This window comes from Marmota marmota, unplaced genomic scaffold (genome assembly GCF_001458135.2).
Source record: "Marmota marmota marmota unplaced genomic scaffold, marMar, whole genome shotgun sequence".
Classification (NCBI taxonomy): Eukaryota; Metazoa; Chordata; class Mammalia; order Rodentia; family Sciuridae; genus Marmota; species Marmota marmota.
Genome location: NW_026000075.1, coordinates 15,053,129 through 15,075,835, shown reverse-complemented (window position 1 = coordinate 15,075,835; position 22,707 = coordinate 15,053,129). Strand labels below are relative to the sequence as shown.

General features: G+C 32.4%; 1 protein-coding gene across 2 annotated transcripts in view; it reads right to left on the bottom strand.

The window, feature by feature from the left end:
* The window catches only part of Zbbx (zinc finger B-box domain containing), a 149,493-nt gene that overhangs the window by 19,687 nt on the left and 107,099 nt on the right, over positions 1 to 22,707 (bottom strand). Inside the window, exons 16-18 of one of the 2 annotated variants that reach the window (XM_015494322.2) lie at positions 21,959 to 22,112; positions 17,287 to 17,403; positions 10,662 to 10,919 (exon numbers count right to left, since the gene is read on the bottom strand). In XM_015494322.2, the coding sequence (XP_015349808.1) occupies positions 10,662 to 10,919; positions 17,287 to 17,403; positions 21,959 to 22,112 (529 nt within the window). The remainder of the gene's footprint in view (positions 1 to 10,661; positions 10,920 to 17,286; positions 17,404 to 21,958; positions 22,113 to 22,707) is intronic. The other variant, XM_048814366.1, reaches the window with a different exon arrangement.

Here is a 22,707-nt window from a genome sequence, read left to right as displayed (position 1 = left end):
TTATGGGTTTTCAGTGAAAATATTACTGTTATTAGTATAAGTGAGGGCCACAGGGAAAATAGTGTCACACATCTGAACCAAAATAATAAGGAAAAAGGAAAATCTGGAATGGTAAAAAAAGAAGAATGCTGTTTGTCAACTACTGTATTTTATAAAGGAATTTATAAACTTATGAAACCAAAAAGCCCTTTAATTTCTGATTGAAACTATATGGTTATCCTTTTCAGTCCAGATTTGACATGCTTCAATTAAAAATTGGCATTTAATGTGAGATTTACCTCCCAGAATATTTATATTTATTTTTTAGTAACTTAGAGAAAGGCAAATAAATGAAGGTAAAGAAGGATCACGAATCTTTCTTCCCTAAACCACTAGTTAAATCAATACAAAAAGCAAAAAATTCAAAATAAATTCATAAAATCAATCAAACAACAGCAGAAACATGGATACAAGTTCACATAATAAAGTATGAAAAGCGATAGTCAAGCAAGTAAACAAGATTTACTGAGGTGTGGCTTAGTACTATTCCTATCCACTCTGTCTTTGCACCCAGTACAGAGACACCAAATTAAATAGGAAAGCACAAGTCATCAGAAAACTGAAAAGTCTCACCAATAACAGCCAATTCAGAGAAAAGTGAAGAGAAGTGAGGAGAAAATGTTTTAAATAGTTTTAAAGTCTCTGTAACACCCACCACAGGATCTTAGGAAAAGCAAGAAAAATTATAAACCTGCAAACATCCCCTTAGGGACAGAATATACTTGAAGCCAGGTCAAATGATATTTGACATTTAATAAAATTGAAGAAAAGCAAAGCCCAGATGCTCCAACAAAGGAGACTGAGCTTCCTGATCCTATCTTCTCCCCATGCTTTGAGCTGGCTGGATACAGAGAATAAAGCAAGACTCAACCCTAAACAGTAGCTCCAAGAAAGACTGATATCAGTACCAGGGCAGAGGATTTCAAGGGGGGATTTGTCTCATTGTTAACAGAAAAGATACAAGATGTGAGCAAAGCCATTGACGATAAGCATGGACAAGTAAGATACAAAGAAATGGCACAGCAACTACCTATGCCAATAAACTGAATCAAGAATCCAAAGCATGCAAAAGACGACTAAATAAAGACTAAGCTGGTAGAAAATGGAGATTAGGACCATAAGAAAACCACTCCCAAGTCTTTTTGCTACAAAACAAGGACTGAAAATCAACCATCAACCTTTGAAAAAGAACAAAACTAATCCCAAATATCAAGCAATGAATGGTATACATCAAGCATCAAAAAGGAAATAATTAAATGGCTTTTATTCCTGGATTAAATCCTGTGCCAGAAAAAAATTAAGCTGTAATAAACATCATCATTTAAAAAACTACATATGCCACTAATAAAAAAATCATGTTTTGTTAACTTTCCTTATTTTGATCATTGTACTATATAGTAAGTGGTTTTCTTGTTTAGGGTAAATACACACTGAAATCTTTTCTGATAGAGTCACACTGTTTAGTTCCTCTCAAATGGTTCCGAAGAATAAGTGTGTGTGTGTGTGTGTGTGTGTGTGTGTGTGTGTGTTTTGAAGAGGGTAAAGTAATATACATATATAAGAATTTCTTGTGTTATTCTTGTATTTTTGCAAATTTCCTATAAGCTTGAAATTATATCAAAATTAAAAGTTACCAAAAATGTCAAAAGAAAAAGTTAAAGCAACACTTTTAGAGAATAATTTTTTAAAAAAATCAAATGGTAAAGAATGAACTACAGCCAGGTGAAAAGTAAAGCCATAACATAGAACACAAGCTTAAGATAAATCACAGTAAATAAAAAAGGAAAATACAAACTAGCTGAAACAACTATACAATATATATAACAATATAATATATTGTTTAAAGAGGATCCAATATTAAAAAAACAAAACAGGTTTCTCAGCAGGAAAAAGCCAAATGGGACAGAAAAGCAATTCAAAGATACAAAAGCAGAAAATTTATCTGAAAAAAAAATTATTCTGAAGATAGAAAGAGAAGGCTGCCATTTTAAGAAATGCTGAATTATTGACATTGAATCAGTCCTACTCCAGTTACTGAAGAAAATTCTGGGAACACTGAGGCAGGAAAGACATCTGTCACATTCAGGACAGAGGGTAGGTTAAAAAAGGGGGGGAAAAAAGTAAGTTGTCTGTAGATTACTTCACAGAAGAATTCAGAGTCAGAAAATGGTAAATGAGTATGCACAAGGTTTAAAATGGCCCAAGGCCACTACCCTTATCTGGTTCGCAATTCAAATATAAAGGTAGCAGGCATTTTCAAACAGGAAAATTTTAGGTAATAGAGCTACCAGCAACCCTACCTACAGAGAAAAAACTGATAGTTATATTTGCCCAAACAAACTTTAAAGGGGAAATACCTTGATTGAGAACTAATTAGGGCTGGGTGGGGTGGTACACATCTATAGTCCTAGATTCTCAGGCAGTTGAGGCAGGAGGATTGTGAGTTCAAAGCCAGCCTCAGCAACTGTAAGGCACTAAACAACTCAGTGAGACCCTGTCTCTAAATAAAAATTCAGCTGGGGATGTGGCTCAGTGGTTAAGTGCCCCTGAGCTCAATCCCCAGTACCAAAAAAAAAAAAAAACAACCTAATTAGCACCACACCCAGGGTCAGAAGATAGGGACTGTCTATCAAGTTCAAAGGAAAAGAAATTATGAGTCACTAAATAAATCTAGTTAACATGCCAATCAGCCATAAAGATAAAAGACAGACCTTATCAAGGATGCCAAATCAAGCCTTCCAGAGATGAATCAAAATAAAAGGCTCAAGATAGGGATGTCATGGAGAAAAAACTGCTGGTACTAAGCATTTAATCCATATGAAGTTTCCCTAAAAAAAAAAAAAAAGTGAAAAGAAACCTTGATAACATAATAAACTATCACAGAGGTACATTCAATACCATCTAGATTAAAATGTGGTTTTAAATAAAGGAACAAACTAATGATTCTTCATCTTTTATTTTAGAGACTTAATAGTTACTATCAAAACTAAAACATAGTTAGGAAGTGGCCTTGGGTGCTCACTGCTTCTTTTCACATATTTTCCTTAATGTTAAAGAAATATTGGCAAAAATTAAACTGAACTATAGAAAACTGTCAATATCCCAATCTTTTTTGTCTACAAAAGGGTAATTTTTGTACAGCTCAAATAATTTTCTTGTGATGAAAAAATACTTGTCTGAAGTTGAGGTAGGAGTTTAAGGACATCAAGATGGCAAAGACTAGGTGCAAGAAAAATGCCAGCCAGAGAACAAGACAGGGAGATGAGTCATCATGATTCTGTTTATGGTAAGTTTCATTACCATGTCAACTCCCACAATAGAGAGCTTATCACCATGCCACCTCCTGCCAAAGGTCTGTATAGTTCCATTGACATGCCAACTCCTTCCAAAAGTTCTATATTCCAATTAGATGAAAATAACCATTGGAAACAAATAGGGAAATGTCTTCAATCAGTTCTTCAAGGAGGAGACAGAGGCACAGCTCAGACTATAAAACAAGCCTGCCCAAACATGGGCCCTGATATTCTCTCTCACTGGGTCCCCTCTGCTCTATTTTACTATTACTTTCACGTTCAATAAATCAATGCTCTGTCTGTTACTTTTTTGTGTCTTGTTCAGTTCTTTGTTTGGGATGCCTAGAACCTGGACTCCAACTGGGCACTCCACCCATATCAAAATGTTCAATTCCCTTTCCATTTTTTTTCTATTCAATGACACATTTCATGGATTTAAAAAATCATGTAGAGAAGTGTCTGTTTTTATAAAATTATCTTTTTTCCTTCAATCTATATTCATCCTTCTAAACATTTAATCTTTTTGTAGTTATAATGTACACATATTTAAAAGTTAATATTGGTTGCTTTAACAGTAGTAAGATGGAGAGAAGCACAAAATGGCAGAATAGAGGCACCTGGGTCCTCTACAGCTATTGCAGTCTTACTTTCCAAACTACATGCTGCTGATTAGATTGGAGGAGAGTATCACATAACAGGGGTTGTGATTTTGGCCCTACTTCTTGAGAAGCACTTAGAGCTATACCAGTGCATAATTAGAAAACAAGAGCTTCATGCCCATCACTACAAGTAGGGCATCTATTATCAGAATTGCCTTCAAGTGGGTTGAGGATAAGATTCAGAGATAGAGCACTTGCTTTAGCATGTGTAATGCTCTGTGTTTAATCATTAGTACTGCAAAACAAAAAAATACAATGATTTTTAAAAATTAACTTTCAAGTAACAAAATCTGTATCAATAGTTGCCTGGGGAAACCTCCAACATATGATAGTGGCTACCTCTCCCATTTTTGGAGCGACTATTGAGAATGCAACCCATAATTACTTTTGCATACATAATACTTCCCTGAATTACCAGTTTCCTTACTCTTGCAAGACCTGTAAAGAAAGTATGTCTCTCCAACTCTGACAAGAAAAATACTTTGTCAAAACCCATGAGTTGCAATTGAAGAAGTTACAGGGAGATTAACTAAGGTGTTTAGTTGAAAATAAATTCAATGAGTCAAACCCTAAGACATATCATCAATAGAAATCTGCATACCAAGAAGCTATTACATAAAAATTAAAGAGAAATATATCCAAACAGTTGAACAAAACTCAACATAGAAACACATGAAGTATAAAAAGCAAGGTAATATGAAACTCATAATTCTCTGGAAAAGATTCCAAAGATATCAATAAGTGGATAAAGTGTCAGATAACAAATTCAAAAGATGATTTTAAAACACTTGGTAAAATCCAAGAGAATGCAAATACAGAATTGGATGATACAAGAAAGAGAATGTGGGGAATGAATGGGAACTTCAGTGAAGAGAAGGAGATTTTGTAAAGAACTAAAAAGAAATCTTGGAATGAAAATTTCAATAAGTCAGATAGAAATCTCAATTGAAATCCTCAAAAACATAATAGATCAAGGGAAGTTTGAAGAAAAGTCTTTTAAAATATTTTAATTAGACAGTAATAAATAAAAAATAACAAAGAATGAAAAGAGCCTGTGAGATCTCAGGACATCATTAAAAGATCAAAATTCTAGCTCATGGGCATATCTGTAGAAGAAGAATAACAGAGGCATAGAAAGTCAATCCAATAAAGAGAAAATTTCCCACAATTTGGGAAAGAAAAGAACATATAGGTTGGAATCCTAAATAGAAATGACTAGAAAAAGAACCTCTCCAAAACATATCATAATTAAATTGCCAATTGTACAGGACAAAGAAAAGCTAAAAGATAGAAACATCAAGTCATATGTAAAAATAAGCCCATTAAATTAACAGAAGTTTTCTTAGTAGGAACCTTAAAGGCTAGTAAAACAAGGAATAATGTATTTCATGTCCTGAAAGAAAATAACTGCAAACCAAAATGACTATTATACCCAGCAAGGCTATCCTTCAGAATTGAAGATGAAATAAAGACTTTCTGTGATAAACATAAACAAGTAGAATTCAAGACCACTAGACAAGAATTGCAAAAGATGCTTAAGGAAATCCTAAACCTAAAGAGACAAGAGAGATATTCACCAAGATAAGAACATGTTAAAAAATCAATCCCACTAAAGGGAATATATAGGAGGATGAGGACTGGGAAAAGGGAAGTACTAGGGACTAAACTAGAGCAAACTATATATCATGTTTTTCTTATTATGTCCAAATGACTATATATAATATATATGTATGTATGTATATATATATATATATATATACATATATAATATATATAACTATATAAACCATATATAACTAAAATAAATTAATAAAAAATAATTAATAAATTAATAAAAATGAATAATAAAAATGAATTTTAAAATGATATTTCTGGTAAACATAAATGCAATTGATCAAGGGATTAATTAATCAAGAAGATATAATAATTATAAATTTATTTATGCCAAAGTTTGGAGCACCACATTTTGTAAATTATAAATGCTATCAAGACATTAAAAGAAAAAATAGGTCTCAATACAATAATAATGGGTGAATTCAATAACTTTCTATGAGCAATGGATAGATCATCCAAACAAAAATCAACAAAGTAACAAGAATTAATTATACTATAAATAAAATGGACTTAACAGACATTTACAGAATATATCACTCAATGGCTAGAGAATACATATTCTTTTCATAGGAACACAGAAATTTTTCTAGAATAGGCCATATATTAAGGGACAAAGCAAGTTTTAACAACCTCCAAAAATATTGAAAAATATCCTGTGTTTTCTCTGATCACAATGAAATTAAAGTAGAAATCAAGAGCAACAGTAACTGTAGAAATTATACAAAAACATATTAAAATTGTACAACACACTTTTGAACAATGGGTCACTGAGGAAGTCAGAAGGGAAATTTAAAAATTCTTTGAATGAACTGACAATGGAAACACAACATACAAATATCTGTGGGATACAATATAAGCAGCTGCACCATATAAGCAGCTGCACCAAGTGGAAAGTTTATGACAATGAGTGTTTACATAAAAAAAATATTTTGAGTACATAACCAAATGATGACTCTCAAGGTTTTTTGAAAAATAAGAAAAACAAAACCCCCATATCAGTAGAAGAAAAAAATTATAAAAATCAGAGCACAAATAAATGAAATGAAGACTAAGAGAACAATAAAAATGAAACTGAGTTAAATCTTTGAAAAGATAAAATTTATAAACTTTTAGCTAAACAAACAAAAAGAAAGAAAAAAATAGCCAAATAAATAAAATTAGAGGTGAAAAAATGAGACATTACTATGGATATCACTGAAATTCAAAGGATCAACAAGGAATATTTTGAAAAACTATATAGTAATAAATTGTAAAATAAAAAAAATAGACAAATTTCTGGACATACATAACCCACCAAAATTGAGTGAAAAGAATATTTTAAAAGGCTAAATAAATAGACCACTAACAAGTAATGAGATAGAATCAGTAATAAAAAGTCCCCCAAACAAGATTGAATTTCTTCTTTGCTGAATATTACCAAACTTTTAAATAAAGAACAAATATCAATGCCCCTCAAACTACTACATTAAATAGGAAGGTAAGAAACCAAATTCAATGTTATAAAAGTGTGACTCCAACCTGACAAGGCCAACAAAAGAAAGGAAGAAAGGAAGGGAAAGGAATTTTTTTTAAAAGGAATTAATTGTAAAATGATATTTCTAATAAACATAAATACAAAAATCATCAACAAAATATTTGTAAGTTGAATTCATAGCACATTAAAAAGACCATACACCATGATCAATTGTTTTTTATTCCAGGGCTACAAGGATGGTTTAATGCAAATCAATAAACTTAATGCAGCACATGAATTGAATTAATGATATATATCACCTCATTTTCCCAATAGATGCAGAAAAGGCATTTGATAAAATTCAACATTTCTTCATGATAAAAGTCCTGAATGAATTAGCTACAGAAGGAAAATACCTCTGCATAATAAATGCTATGCATGATCATACTAAACAGGGAAAAACTGAAACCATTTCCACTAAAACCAGGAATGAGATAATGGTGTCCATTTTCAGCACTCTTATTCAATAGAGTACTAGAAATTTTAGCCAAAATAATCACTTAAAAGAAAGAAAAGAAGGCATACATACAGAGGAAGTTAAATTATCCCTGTTTGGGATAATGTGACTTTATATTAGGTTTTAGGAAAACCTAAATACTCTACACCAATACTCTCAGAAATGAGAAACAAATTGGTAAACTATCAGGATACAATAGCAACATACACAACCAATATCTTGCCTATATACCAATAATGAACTCACTGAGAAAGAAATCAGGAAAGCAATCATATTCAAAATAACCACAAATAAATAAATAAGCCAGGCATAGTGGGGCACACCTATAATCCTAGTGATTCATAAGGCTAACATTATCTATTATTAACATTATCTAACTGGAGGCTAGTCTCAGCAACGTAGTAAGACCTGGTCTCAAAATAAAAAATAAAAAGTGCTAATGGTGTAGCTCAATACTAGAGTACTCCTGGGGGTTCAATCTCTGCAAAATACACACACATACACACACACACACACACACTTCAGAATAAACCTGAGGATGTGAAAGACCTCTATAATGAAAATTTTTAAAATACTGAAGAAATTGAAGAAGATATTAAAAGACTGAAAACCTCCCATGTTCATGGGTTGAGAGAATTAATACTGTTAAAACATCCACACTACCCAAAGTGCTCTACAGATTCAATGCAATCCCTATCAAAATTCCAAAGGCATTTTTTGCAGAACTAGAAAAACACAATCATAAGTTCATACAGAAGTAGAAATAAATGAATAGCCAAAGTAATCTTTAGCAAAAATTGCAATGCTGGAAGTATCACAACACCTGATTTCACAATCCACAGTAACAAAAACAACATGATACTGGCACAAAAAGCAGATACATGGACCAATGGAACTCAGTAGAGAACTCAGAAATAAACTCACATATCCACAACCAACTAACTTAATCTTGACAAAGCTACTAAAAACATATAATAGAAAAAGGATCTCCAACCAATGGTATGGGGAAAACTGATACCCACATATAGAAGATTGAAAATTGACCTATGGGGTCAATCTCTCACCCTGTACAAAGATCGGTCAACATGGATCAAAGGTAGTTCTGTAAGATCTGAGTTCTGAAACTTCTAGAGGAACATACTAGGGAATAAATTTCTAGATACTGGTTCAGGCTATTGTTTCCTGGCTAGAACTCCAAAAGCACAGTAAACAAAGGCAAAGGATGACAAATGGTATTACATCAAATTTTAAAACTACTGTATAGCAAAGGAAATAATCCACAGATTGAAGAGACAACCTACAGAATATGAGTAAATATTTGCCAGCTCTTTGTCTGGCAGAAGATTAATATCTATAATATATTAAGAACTGAAAATACTTAATATCAAAATCAAAAAAACAAGACAATCTCAAATGATATAGACACATCTCAAAAGAAGAGATACCAATGACAAATACATGAAAGGATGACTCAATATCTTTAGCCATCAGGGAAATGCAAATGGAACTACAATGAGATTCTATCTTACCCCAGTTAAAATGATTATTATATAAAAAAGTAACAAATAACAAATACTGGCCAGGATGTGAGGAAAAAGAATGCTTATACACACTGTTGGGATTGTAATTCAGTACAGCCATTGCTAAAAACATATGAAGGTTTCTCAAAAAACTAAAAACAGAGCTACCATATATGATCCAGCTATTCCATTTCTGGATAGATATCCAAAGAAAAATGAAATCAACACAAACAAAAATTCCCGAACAACCATGTTTATTATAGCACCATTCACAATAGCACCTAGGAATTACTCCATCATATGAAGAATGATATCTGGACATTTAAGTGGAAGAGGAAAAATAGCATGTTAAGCAAAAGAAGCCAGACACTGAAAGACAATTATTGCATGTTTTCTTTCACACACAGAAACAAATAAACAAAAAGTCCTAAAAGCAGAAGAGGTACTACAAGGTACTGGGAAGAGGGCTAAGGAAGTCGGGAAAGATGGTAAAATAGGAGTATAGGGAGGATAGAGGAACCTCAGATGGGGTTCAATCAATGGGTACAATCGATGGGTGATATATGCATGTAAGGAAATATTATGACAGTAAATCCTATCAATTTGCACAACTAGTATGTATTAATTATAATAAAGAGTAGTGAGTTTTTTGGGTGTTTTAGCTTTCTTTTTGTATTTTTTATTGCTTACAGTTTTCAAATGCTGATATATCTTTTTCAGAAAAACAGCAAGGTTGTTTTTCAAAGGTAAGTAAGGAAAGAGATCATTAAATAGGATAAAACAAAAACAGAAACAAAGAGAAGAGCAAATGTAGAACACACAGGACCACAGAATATTTTAACCTACCTTTTGGACCTGCGGTTGACTTCCTTCAAATTGTGTGAATGACCTTCTGATGAAAATAAGAGGATATTTTGATATTTTGTTATTCAACCAGACCTTTGCACATTCAAGAATGTGGTCACCATTGGCAAGACTATCCCCATTGAGGTTGCAAACAGAGAGCACAAGTAAAATTTCTCCTCAAATTGTGGTTTGCTAAAGAGCAAAATTGGCATCATCTGGGTACTTGTTAGATGTGAAAAATCTCAGGTCCCATCCCAGAAATGAGGACTCAATCAGAATCTGCATTTTAACAAGATCCCCTGGGGCATCTATGAATACTTTAAAGCTACAGAAGCACTGCTTTAAAAGTTCTAACAGGCTCAATTTTCAACAAGGGTATTGGACAACAGTTTTACTTAAAGCTAGAGTGATTAAACCTTCACTGGGTTTGTAGAAAGAGAAATATGTCTAGTATTGGTTTTGATTTTTCTGAATACACAGAGATCCTTATGCCACAATTTGGCTGTGCACTTGGTTTGCTAGGGGACCATCTCTGTTGTGACTGGGCAGCAATGCATTTTAGAACTTTTTCAGGGTGTTAGCAAGATGTATCCAAAGTTGATAGCTGAAGAAAGAAAGGAATGACCTGTTTTGCTTGCTTGTTTTTAAGAATAAGGTGAAGAATGTAACAGAGGACAAAGTTAACATTATCTAGAGTGAAGAAAAAAATAAAAGCATTACCTGCATGATTTCTCAGCACATCTAATTCTTTTTCCAAACTCTCTAAAGTTTGTTGATCAGCTGTGTTATCTAAGAAAGGTTCATTCTGGCCAGTAATATCAATATATTCAATTTCTAAAATTTCCGAAGCAGCTCTAGATAATGATCGAACAGCTGCACTTCTTGGTCGAGGCTGAGAGGATGAAAGGCAGTTGGAGCTGTTTTTAACAGAGTTGGAAAGTGGTAAATTTGCTGTTGAAGGTCTCTGTGACTTCTGGCCTAAAACAAAAAGAAAAAGAATCCAATCAACTGTTTTTAAAATTTTGAGTATTTTGCAATATAAAATACCAGCTTCCTGAAGACAGAGCAGTGAATATAATGCAACAAATTTTATGAGAAAATCAGGCTCAGGATATAGCTCAATGGTAGAACACTTACCTGGCATGAGGCAAGACCCTGGGCTCAAACCCAAGACCAAAACAAAATGAACAAACAAAAAATGGATTTCAAATATTATGCGAAAACTGACTGTTGATTTTCATCCCCTGTCACAAAGACCAAAAAAAAAAAAAAAACCTTCTGAGTATTTTCCCTATTTTTTAATATTTAGAAGCAAATTGATGTCACTATCACTAAAGCAAAATATCTATAAAACAAGTCAACTTCAGACCAGCACAACACACAATCTTCTAGTCCATCCCAAATTCAAGTATGTATCTCACAAGAGAAAACAACCTCTACGATGAACATGAGGCCACTTCCTAGTGAATCAATTGTATTGACAGTGTGTAATCTATTCTTTTATTTAAAAATATGGAGATTAAACAGTCTAATATACAAAATCTGTGTGAAATTTTAGAAAAACACAGTTTTTAAACTAAGTGAGATCACATCTATAATTTTCCTATAAGAAGTCTGATCTGTTTGCTGTGTACTAAGTCTGACCTGTATCTCCGATGTGCTTTTTTCTCTGTATTCTGACAGTTCACTTTCCATTGCCTTATAGGGTACTTTAGTTTACAAATTCCAGAAGCACAGACCTAAGTCAGGTTACTACTTTATTCAACTAAGATGACCACTCTTTTATCTGTTTAAAAGTTTGGTTTAGTTGGTTACTTCAACACTAAGCATTTTTTGTTGATGTTGTTTTGCTTTTGTTTTTAATAGTAGGGAAAAGAATCCTTTCAAATCCTATGCAACATAACTAATTTGTAATTTTGTATTTCTCACAAAATACTCTTTAATAAAGGCCAAGGGAATTTTCAAGAACAGATTTAAAAAATTCACAGCATCGGTAAATTTTTAAATGTACTAAATTATTTTTCTGATTTAGAAATATATTCATAGTAAACATAAATACATTTATTTATTAACATATTTATGGTAATCATTTTGCATTCTCTTAACACAAACTGGCTTTGTGTAAAATATTAGATTTTTTAAAGAAGTGCAATTGTCATTCTCATGAAAAACATGATTTGACTGAACATATGCTATGTAACATTACGCCCACTCTTGTTGATTCAAAGGAAAATGCAAAATTCAAAAAAGTGGCTACATTCAGTCATCCTATATAAAACATTTAATGACTATTGAGTTCATCTTCTTTTTCCTTAGCTGGAAAAACTTACTTTGAATGTAGCTAACCTTAAGAAGCATTTGGTTGCAGTATGTAATTGTTTAAGCAATTAAAGCTGAGTGAGGTTAAGTTCCAAAGGGCACCAATTTTAATGAACATTGAAGAAATTAATTTTTAAAATATTTTTTGTGGGAATAAAATTAGGAATAAATTAAAATAAGCTTCTGGCCCTTTTGTGTGTGTTTGTGCTCAGAAACAATTCTGAAGAAAAATAACTAATAAAAAATGTGCGTATATGTTTAAAATATATGTATGTATATAAATATTCTAAAGAATTATTTTAATGACGTGAATTTAGAAGTGGTTTCCTCTTTTATGTGCTATATTGCAAAGAATGGATATTTCGTTCACAGCCATCATGCAAGCTTGTCGCTCTTATATGGAAGCCAGTGGGTACCAGAGGAAATTTATACAGAACTCAGAGGACCTGGGAGTATGGGTAAACCACACTCTTCTCCTGTATTATAATATTTCTCAGTCAAGGTAAAACTTGAAGAAATTTAGTACTCTTATTAAAATAAAACAAACAAAAAGATGATACTATTAGTAAGAACTGGACTTCTTCCATCTCAGAAAAATATGAAGTTAGAATAATTTAAAATAATGTAGATGCCCTTCAGAAAACTCAGGAGAGCACAACACTTGCTGAATTCTTACAACAACATCTGGTTGCCACAGTATTTGAAGCTAATTGTTCCCAAAAGAGAGAAAAGGTACACAGGGGATGGGTCAGACTTATGCTTAACACACAGCAAATAGACAGACCATATTTCTTACTGGAAATATGTTCAAGGGTAATTTAAAGTAACCAAATCACAGGATGAGATAGAAGGAGTCCCAGTTTGGTTGTTGATTTTGTTTACTTATTGTTCATTTAGGAAAACATGTCATTCTTTCTAGTATTTAATTTGCAAGCTTATTAATATTATTGCTATGGTTAAGGATTGACACATTGACTGGCATTAATGAAAAATGCCACTGTTGAGGCAATCACTCCATAATAAAAAATAGCCTACTTTGTAGATTACAAACATAAGAAATTACTTTTAGAGAAACTTGTGCCATCATGGGCAATATAATCTAAAAAATGATTCATGCCAATCTCAGCTAACCACAAATAAAACAAAATTAATTTTTCTCGGTGTTAGCTAAAGAATATATGTCCCATGATTACCAATTAAACTATGCTGAATATTGATGAGATGAAATACAGTGGTATTAGTTAATGGGCATAAAAATGCAGATAGATATAAAATAGGAATCACTCCTTGAATAGTATTTAATACGGCACTTTATTATTGCAATTCTAAATATAACATTAGAACTTGATAAAACACATATCAACGGGCTTTTGGGGTAGCATTTTAGTAACAAATAATTATATGTTACTAAATATGCTACCAAAATATGTTACTAAATATGTCAAAGAACACATTATTTTAAGCCTGAATAAAGTTGGCAAAACATTGTCCATTGACATTCTTGTTCCATTATGTAAACTGCTGAGCGTTCATACATTAAAAAACAAACAAACAAACAAACAGAAATTCAATTTCTAAGAGTTCTAGAAAATATAAGGAAATTTTATTGAGTAGTATTGGCTTAGTTGAAAAAAAATGCTAAGCTAAGGAGCTAAGAACATCATTGTCACATCTCACTGAATTAGAAATCAGCTTATGACCTAGACACAGATAGTAATCCATATCACACCTATAAAATTAAGGAATAAAACAGTATAATGTCTTAAATCTCCTTAAACTCTGAGAACTTGTGAATTAATGCTCAGCCTGAGTCAATTATAAAATCGTTAATTAATTCTTTGAGTTAATTAATTCAGGGTATTCAAAGTGAATGAGACATTACCCCTACCCTCAAATTTCATTCCAAATGAATACTCAAGCTTTCTATCCTATTTCCCTCTTTCAGAAATACACACTGAAGACTTACAAGGTTCTAGCCCCCATTCTACATTGAAGGCACACTAACAAGAAGACTAACTAGTCCTTGCTTTTTTTCTAAGCAAGGTGGGGATAGCAGAAAACCCTACAAATAAGATAATGTCTGTAATATGTTCTATGAGAAAGAATAGAAGGACTCAAGAGACTAGAGTTAAATAGCCTACTGAAAGCCCTATCTAAGGAGGTAAAATCGGGACTAAGACTGGTGAAAGAACCAGTCATATGAAGAAAGGTCCAAGGATGGAGTGAAAGGTTGCAGCAGAGCATCCTGGACAAGCATATTTTAGAATATACTAAGAAAGGCATGACCTACCTAAGAACAGAGAGGATCCACTTGGCTACAGGGTAGAAAATATGCAGTTAGGAGAGAAGGGTAACCAACTCATATATTGCTGTGTGATGCGTAGAATGAATATAATTTTTTTCTACCTTTCTTGGGAAGTTTTGGAATACTTTTAGGCAGGAAAATCATGCGATGCTATTTAAGTTTTAAATTTATTGAAAGTATGTTTCACTTCCTACAAACTATAAATATAAATAATTTTATGACTGTAAGGATAAACAATTTACTCACTGACTACAAACAGTAGAATTTGATGAGAAGAAATCATAGTAAGATGGTTTGGGGAGGGGTAAAAACGAAATTGGGAGACAAGTGAGAGATGACAGGCAACTGGCTTGGGCTTATCTTGAGCAGTGGAGATGGAAGTGTTTAGGTTTGTGCTGGCTTTTGGAGCTGAAATCAGCAGGATTTGCCTATGAATAAGCTGCAGCCACTCAAGGTGACTCCTAGGTTTCAGGCCTGATCAAGTTTTGGGTGCCCTTGCTATATACAGAGACAGGAAGATGGGGTGGAAGAGGAGTAACTTTTAGCAGGGGGTGGAGAGTATCAATGTACTTGTTGCTAATCACATAAGTATTACAATGTATATACAGTCACAAATTTTAAAATCTTAGAAAAATTGGAATCCCTTTCTATGCTGGCATCAGTTCAGAATATAAGATTTCTATAACTTGCAATATTTCCGGAACATTTTATTTTATTTCAGGCTACTACCTCTGTCCAGAAAGGCATTTTGCAACTCCCCTCACTGATAAATGTTATTACTTTTTAAAGACTTAACTAAAATGTCACATACTCTCTAACATCTTGCATATCTATATTTTCAGTGACAGTCATTATTCATCATCTCTATTCCTAAATAAAATGCAAATATATATTATTACTGACAGTATGTGCTATCATTAATTACCTATCAATTTCAAAAAATTACATTATTCATACTTTTTATAAATTTATCACTTATGCATTTACATATTTATACAACTGTTTCTCAAAATATAAATTTTGAAGTATCTATATCAGCATTACAATTAATTGTTGATAAATTCAAATTTGAGGGCCTTACCTCAGCCTAAATGAATCAGAATCACTAAGAGTGAGATACAGAAATCAGCATTACATCTGTTTCCCAGTTGATTATGCTCACTTTGAGGTTGGAGAATCTCAGGCCATAGAGACAAGGGTATCACCAGGATTTTCATAGCAAATTATTGACACACACTGATCTGCCCAAACTGATACTTAAATACTTTTAAATACTTAAAAGTGTTTGGCTATTTATTAAAAATTTGTCTTAGTAACAAATTTTTCATAGCATGCATTATGAATTTATTTTTATCAATATAGTGACTTAAAACAGTTCCTTCTGATTGCCTCAGATAGAAGTTACCAGAATTTTTGAAGCTTCTCTGGAATTTGATGTGAGAATAGGTACCTAATTATAGAGCCAATTTTTTTTTATCATAACTGGATGGTTTTTCTTCTAAAAAAACATTTATAACTGACAGATTCTCAACATAAATGCATATTGAAGGAATCTCAGCTAGCCAAGAGATTTAATCATAGGGTTTCGGGCAAGAGAGCCATATAAATCTTATATACGTGAACAAATCATATGTAATTAAATATCAGGTTTTAAGAGAGTCTTTAAACCAAGGCAATTAGCTCACTGTGTCAAGGATTCCTCCTCAATTGTAAGCTCCCTAAGGTCTATCAGGAGGACTTAGGTATCCCTTAATTCCCAGGACCTAGCATAGTGTTCACATACTCAACACCAGTGCATTGAATTGCCTTAATTCATGAGTTATCTACTGCAACTTTATGCCAAGTACAGAGTAAAGCAAACATATTTTAAGCAGGTGTAAATGAATAACAGAAATGACATAATAATGCTAGTGATGCACACATTAGGAAAATATTACAATGATCATTCGATATGTCAAAATCATCTTATGTAAAAACCATGAAATCATTTTGAAATCAAAATCCCATGGATAACACATACAGCAATTATTAGAACAAAACAACTTGCAAAACCAGTTCTAAGGAATAATCTTAATCTAGGACATTTGTTTTACATATGGCTAAATCCAATCAAGAGTACAAGAAATCTGGTATGAATATACTGCTTCCTGAGTGCATTATGAAATTCAGTGTGTATTTTATAAGGATCACTCAGGATAGACTATCTTAAGCTGCAAGTTGCAAATAGTGTTATCTAACACATTGTTGCAGAAAACAGCTAAGACTAGAATTCATGATTTTGAGAGAAATAATATGTATACTTACTTACTCAATGTTTTAGTTTGGTTTGGTTTGGTCTGGTTTGGTTTTTTTGGAAGAAAAATTCTAGGACATTTAGTTAAAATAATTATAATTGCAAAATCTAATATTCAGGTGCCTAGTAAACTGCTGAGAAAAAAAAATACTAAATAAAATGACCCACAGGGCTGGGGATGTGGCTCAAGTGGTAGCGCAATCGCCTGGCATGCGCGCTGCCCAGGTTCGATCCTTAGCACCACATACAAACAAAGATGTTGTGTCCGCCGAGAACTGAAAAATAAATATTAAAAAACTAACTCTCTCTCTCTCTCTCTCTCTCTCTCTCTCTCTCTCTCCCCCTCTCTTTAAAAAAAAAATAAAAATAAAAAAAATAAAATAAAATGACCCACAAAGATGGCATCGCTACCTTGTATCCAGCCTTACCCTTTTTTTGCTTGTATACACTTGATGAAAGAGACTGGAAACTCTGCACAAGACCACAGGCAACTGCATTATTAGCATGTACACTTAAGCTACTTTCTGGGATCCATTCTCTATCTCCTGAAATGGAAAAATGGTTGAAATAATATAAAGTATAGAATTAGGCAAATCAATGTGATTGGTTTATTATATTATCTTACTGAACGATATTCATCTGAATTAAGGAATACATATTTAAAAAGATGTATTATGAAATAAAGAATCTCATAAAAACCATTAAATTCATAAATCTTGATTAAAAAGAAAAAGTAAACTAAAATTGCAAATATAATCATGCATATTGAAGAGAAATAAATATTTTTTGAAAGATAAAAAATACAACATAAGGTATAATACTTTACACATGAATACACATGTTTAAACACATAGAAAACGAAATAATATAAAAAACACCAAGATCCAGCTTTATAAACAAAATTACAAAATCAAGAAGTAAGGCCTGATGATAGACATCTGTAATTCCAGAAACTCAGGAAGCTGAGGCAGGAGAATTGCACAACTTGAGACAAGCCTGGGCAATTTAGCAAGACCATATCTCAAAATAAAAAATTAAAAAAGGCTGGGTGTGTGGGCTGAGGCTGTAGCTCAGTGGTAAAGTGCTTGCCTTGCATGTGTGAGACACTGGATTCAATCCTTAGCACAACATAAAAATAAATAAAGATACTGTGTACTGTGTGTTCATTTACAACCAAATAAATATATTTTTTAAAAATGGCTGGAAAAAAACATAAAAAATAAAAAATGGCTGAGTGTGTAGCTTAGTGGCAGAGCACTCATGTGTGAGGCCCTGAGTTCAATCCCTAGTACCAAAAAAAAGAAAGAAAGAAATGAGAAATTTGAATATATACATGCATATTGAGTCAGTAATTAAAAAAAAAAAAGTTTCTCACACACGAAAAAATCCCAGACCTAATGGCTTTATGGTGAGGTCAGACAAACATTTAAAGAAGAACAAATAACAATCCTTCTTAAATGTTTTCAAAGATCTATAATGCCAGCATTACCCTGACACCAAAGCCACACAAAGACACTACAAGAAAAGAAAGATTTAGACCAATATCTCTTACAAGCAGTGATGAAAGAAATCGTCCACAAAATACTAGCAAACAAAACTCAGCAGCACACTAAAAGGAATATACTACATGACCAGGATTTGTTCCTAGAATATAAGGAATGTTTAACATATGAACATCGATCACATTGATCAGTGTAATACACCAAACCTTAACTGAATAATTGATGTGTAAAATATACTTCACAAAATTCAATACCATCTTTCAATAAAAGCTCTCAGCAAAATAGCAAGAGTTAGAGATTACCACCACATAATCCATTCCATATGAAAACCCAAAAAAAGCATGATGTGTAATAGTGAAATACTGAAAGCTTTTATTTTTTTTTTTCAAGCTCTGGAACAAGTAAAGGACAGCTGGCTTTCAACACTTCTATTCAATATAGTAAAATATATCCTGTGAAATTAGGCAAAAAAAAAAAAAAAAAGAAAAAGACGGGGGGGGGGGTTGCACCCACATCAGAAACGAAGACATAAAATCATCTCTGTTCAAAAATACGATCTTATTTGTTAGAAAACCCTAGAATTTCCACACACACACACACACACACACACACAAATTTAAATAGAGATAATAAAGGAACTCAGCAAAATAGGCTAAAAAGTCAACTACATTTCTTTATACTAGCAATGAACACCCTAAAATAGAAATTAAGAAAATAATTTTGTTTATACTACCATAACAAGTAATAAAATATCTAGGAGTCAACCAAGGAGATAAAACCTTTACACAATGAAAAATGAAAACATTGATGAAAAAAATAAAAGAAAACATAAATACATAGTCATGGACATGACCTAGTAGTGCTAAGATGTCAAAAGTACCAAAAGCAATTTATAGACTAAATGCAATCCCTACCAAAAGCTCAATGATATTTTTTGCAGAAGTAGAAAAACCCATCCTACAATTCATATAGAATCACAAATGACCCTGAATAGTCAAAACAATCTTGAAACACAAGAACAAAGCTGAAAGATACCTCCTGATCTTATAATGTACTATAATGACACAGTAATCAAAACAGTGTTGTACTGACCAATGGAAGAGAATATAGAACCCAGAAGTAAACCCTCATGGCAAAATTATTGTTGTTAGTTGACAAAAATTGAATACATTTAGGGTACACAATATGATTCTTTGAAGTTGAATAAATTGTGAAATAGATAAAATTAAGCTAATTAACATATGCCTTACTTCACAATACATACCTTTTTTTTCCTAAACTGGGAATTGAAACCAGGGTCTCAAACATGCCAGGCAAGCACTTCATCATTAAGCAGCTAACATCCCTAACACAACCTGTACTTTTATGTTTGGTAAAAACACTTAAAATCTATTCTTTTAGTCAAATAATTTTTGACACCAATGTTTAAATCATTAAATGGAGAAAAAAACAGTCTATTCAACAAAAGGTGCTAAAAAACCTTAAATCCATATGCAAATGAGTGAATGTGGACTTTTATCTAATATCAACTATGAAAATTAACTAAAAATGGATGAAGATATAAATCTAAGAAATAAAACTATAGAACTCTTAGGAGAAAACAAGGACCAAAGTTTCAAAATATTGGATCTGGAAATGATTTCTTGGACTTGGTATAAAAGGCACATGAAACAAAAGAAAAAAAATAGACAAAAATAACATTAAGAAAAAAAAAAATTCTTCACCAAAAAATACTACCAGCTGGGCATGATGAAGCATATCCATAGTCCTAGGAACTCAGGAGACTGAGGTAGGAGTGGACAAGTTTGAAGCTACCCTCAGCAACTTAGCAAGGCCCTAAGGAACTTGGTGAGACCCTGTCTCAAAATAAAAACTAAAAAGGTTGGGGATGTAGCTCAGTGGATTAGCACCCTGAATTCAATCCCCAGTACTCCCCACCTCCTCAAAAAAAAAAGCAAGTCACAGAATGATAGAGAAAATAACTTGCAAATAATATTACTATCCAGAATTCAAAAAAGAATTACTCAAAAAAACAAAACAAAACAAAACAAAAAACACCCAACCTGACCAAAAAAATGAGCAAGGGATTTGAATAGATATCACCTCATAGATGCCATCCAAATGACTAATATGCATGTGGAAAGATGCTTAGTATCATGAATCATTTGGGAAATGTAAATCTAAACTACAAGTAACTACAAAGACACACCACCTAAGACTCAGGAAGATTACTATCATCCATAAAACCAAAAATAATACTAGTTGTCAAGGATATGGAACAATTAGAACTCTTGAACACTGTTGATGGAAATGTAAATAACTAAGAATCAATAAAATCAACAACATTAAGCTCATTTTCTACATAATTAAAATAGTACAGCCACTGTGGCAAATAGTATAGTAACTCCTCAAAAATCTAAAAATCAAATTACCATATGATCCAGCCATTCTACTTTTGGGTATATCCCCCAAAGAAATGAGAGCAGTATCTTAAGGAGATACCTGTACACATACATGTTCACAGCATCATTACTTACCACAGTGGAAGGCAGGAGCAGCACAAAGTACACTGATGGATGAATGGGTAAAAAAAAGTGGTAAACTATACAATGGGATATTATCCAGCCATAAAACAGAATTTTTAAAAGCCTTTTTCTCTAAAAAGTGGCTTTCAAACTATGTCCCATAGAGTCTTGGAAGTTTGGAGGAATTAATAAAAAAGCTGGAATGAGAGAGCTTAATTCAGACCTTCTATCCTCACTTTTGTATATTTTATTTTATTTTTTTAAAGAAAGAAAACTCAGATACATGCAACAACATGCATTAAACTAGAGGATGTTATGCAAGGTGAAATAAGCCAATCACACACACATAAAAAAAAAATACTGCATGATTCCACTTATGTGAATGAAGGATAATAATCAAAACAATAAAAGAATAATCAAAACAATAAAAACAGTAGAAGGATGATTGTCAAGGATTGAGGGAAGGAGAAGATGGGGAGTTATTGTTTAATGAGTGTAGAGTTTCAGCTTTACAAGAAGAAAAGGGTTCTGGAGATGGATGCTGATGAAGGTTGTAAAACATTATGAATGCATTTAGAACCAATGATCTGTAAGCTAAAAGATGATTAAGATGCTAAATTTTAAGTGATGTGTATTTTACCGAGATACAGAAGATTAAAGAAAAAAGGAAATTATAGCTATGTCTCAGTAATTTCACAGAAGATTTTAAGACTTGTTTTTAAGATTAAATTTAAGGATCTTCCTATAATACTTAGCTGATGAAGTAATTCAGAGGGTTTACATTATTTTATAATATAGTGAAGGCCACACTCTAAACTCTGAAAAGAATCTTTCCCCAATTTCATGATAGTCATGATTTTTTTTTTTCCCCAAATTTTGATAGCAGCATTAGGTGTAAACATACAGTAACTCACACTGAGCTAATTATTTTAGGGAGACAAAAAGGAAGTTATTTTATTCATTGCATAGAATTGTCCAGTATTTCCATCAATGACAAGAGACTGTTTTTAAAAAGTGTGTTAGAGATTTGTTAGGTTGGTCCATACGTCATCTGATTTCATGTCCAAATTTACCTGCAAGTGTAATCCTAGTACTGGAATGGTTGCATTCTAAACTATAAGAAGGAATTAAGTTGAGTTTTTCATTTTTATCAAAAGTAAAGAATCTCTCAAGTCCTTGATATGGTTCAGTTGTAGGTTTACTTCTGAGGGCTATTTCTTGTAACAACTAGGAAACAAAATATTCAACAAAATTAAGTTTATTTTCTTCTTTATTATAACAAAGAACTGCATTCATTCATCAAACATCTTACCATGTACTATGTGGCATAAATTATGCTCTCATTAAGTTCTAACAGTGGAGACATAAATAACACAATATTAATAGATAATAAGTTCTGAAGAGTATATAAACCACAATCATAGTAATTATCTGAATGCTGTCATCAATGCAAGGAGAATGAATATCATAAAATAAAATTAAAATTTCCTTTCTCCCTTCTTTACTTTCTTCTCTCCATGTCTTCATACCTAAATTGTCTGGAATACAGAGTTCCTTTCATATGTGGTGCGATTGACCTAGTATATTATACATACAATAATTTCAAAGATGCAAGTAAAATACCAGGGAAAATACGTCTGATCTGACAATGGTCAGGGATAAAATCCAAGTTAACAAAACACTCATCTTGAGGCAAATATACAAGCAAGAAAATGAGAAGTAATTAACAAAGTTTATGTAGCTATAAACTAGCAGAATTGGGCTTTGAACATGGGCCTTGCTAATTTGAAACCAAGGCTTATTCCATCACCATATTATTCTG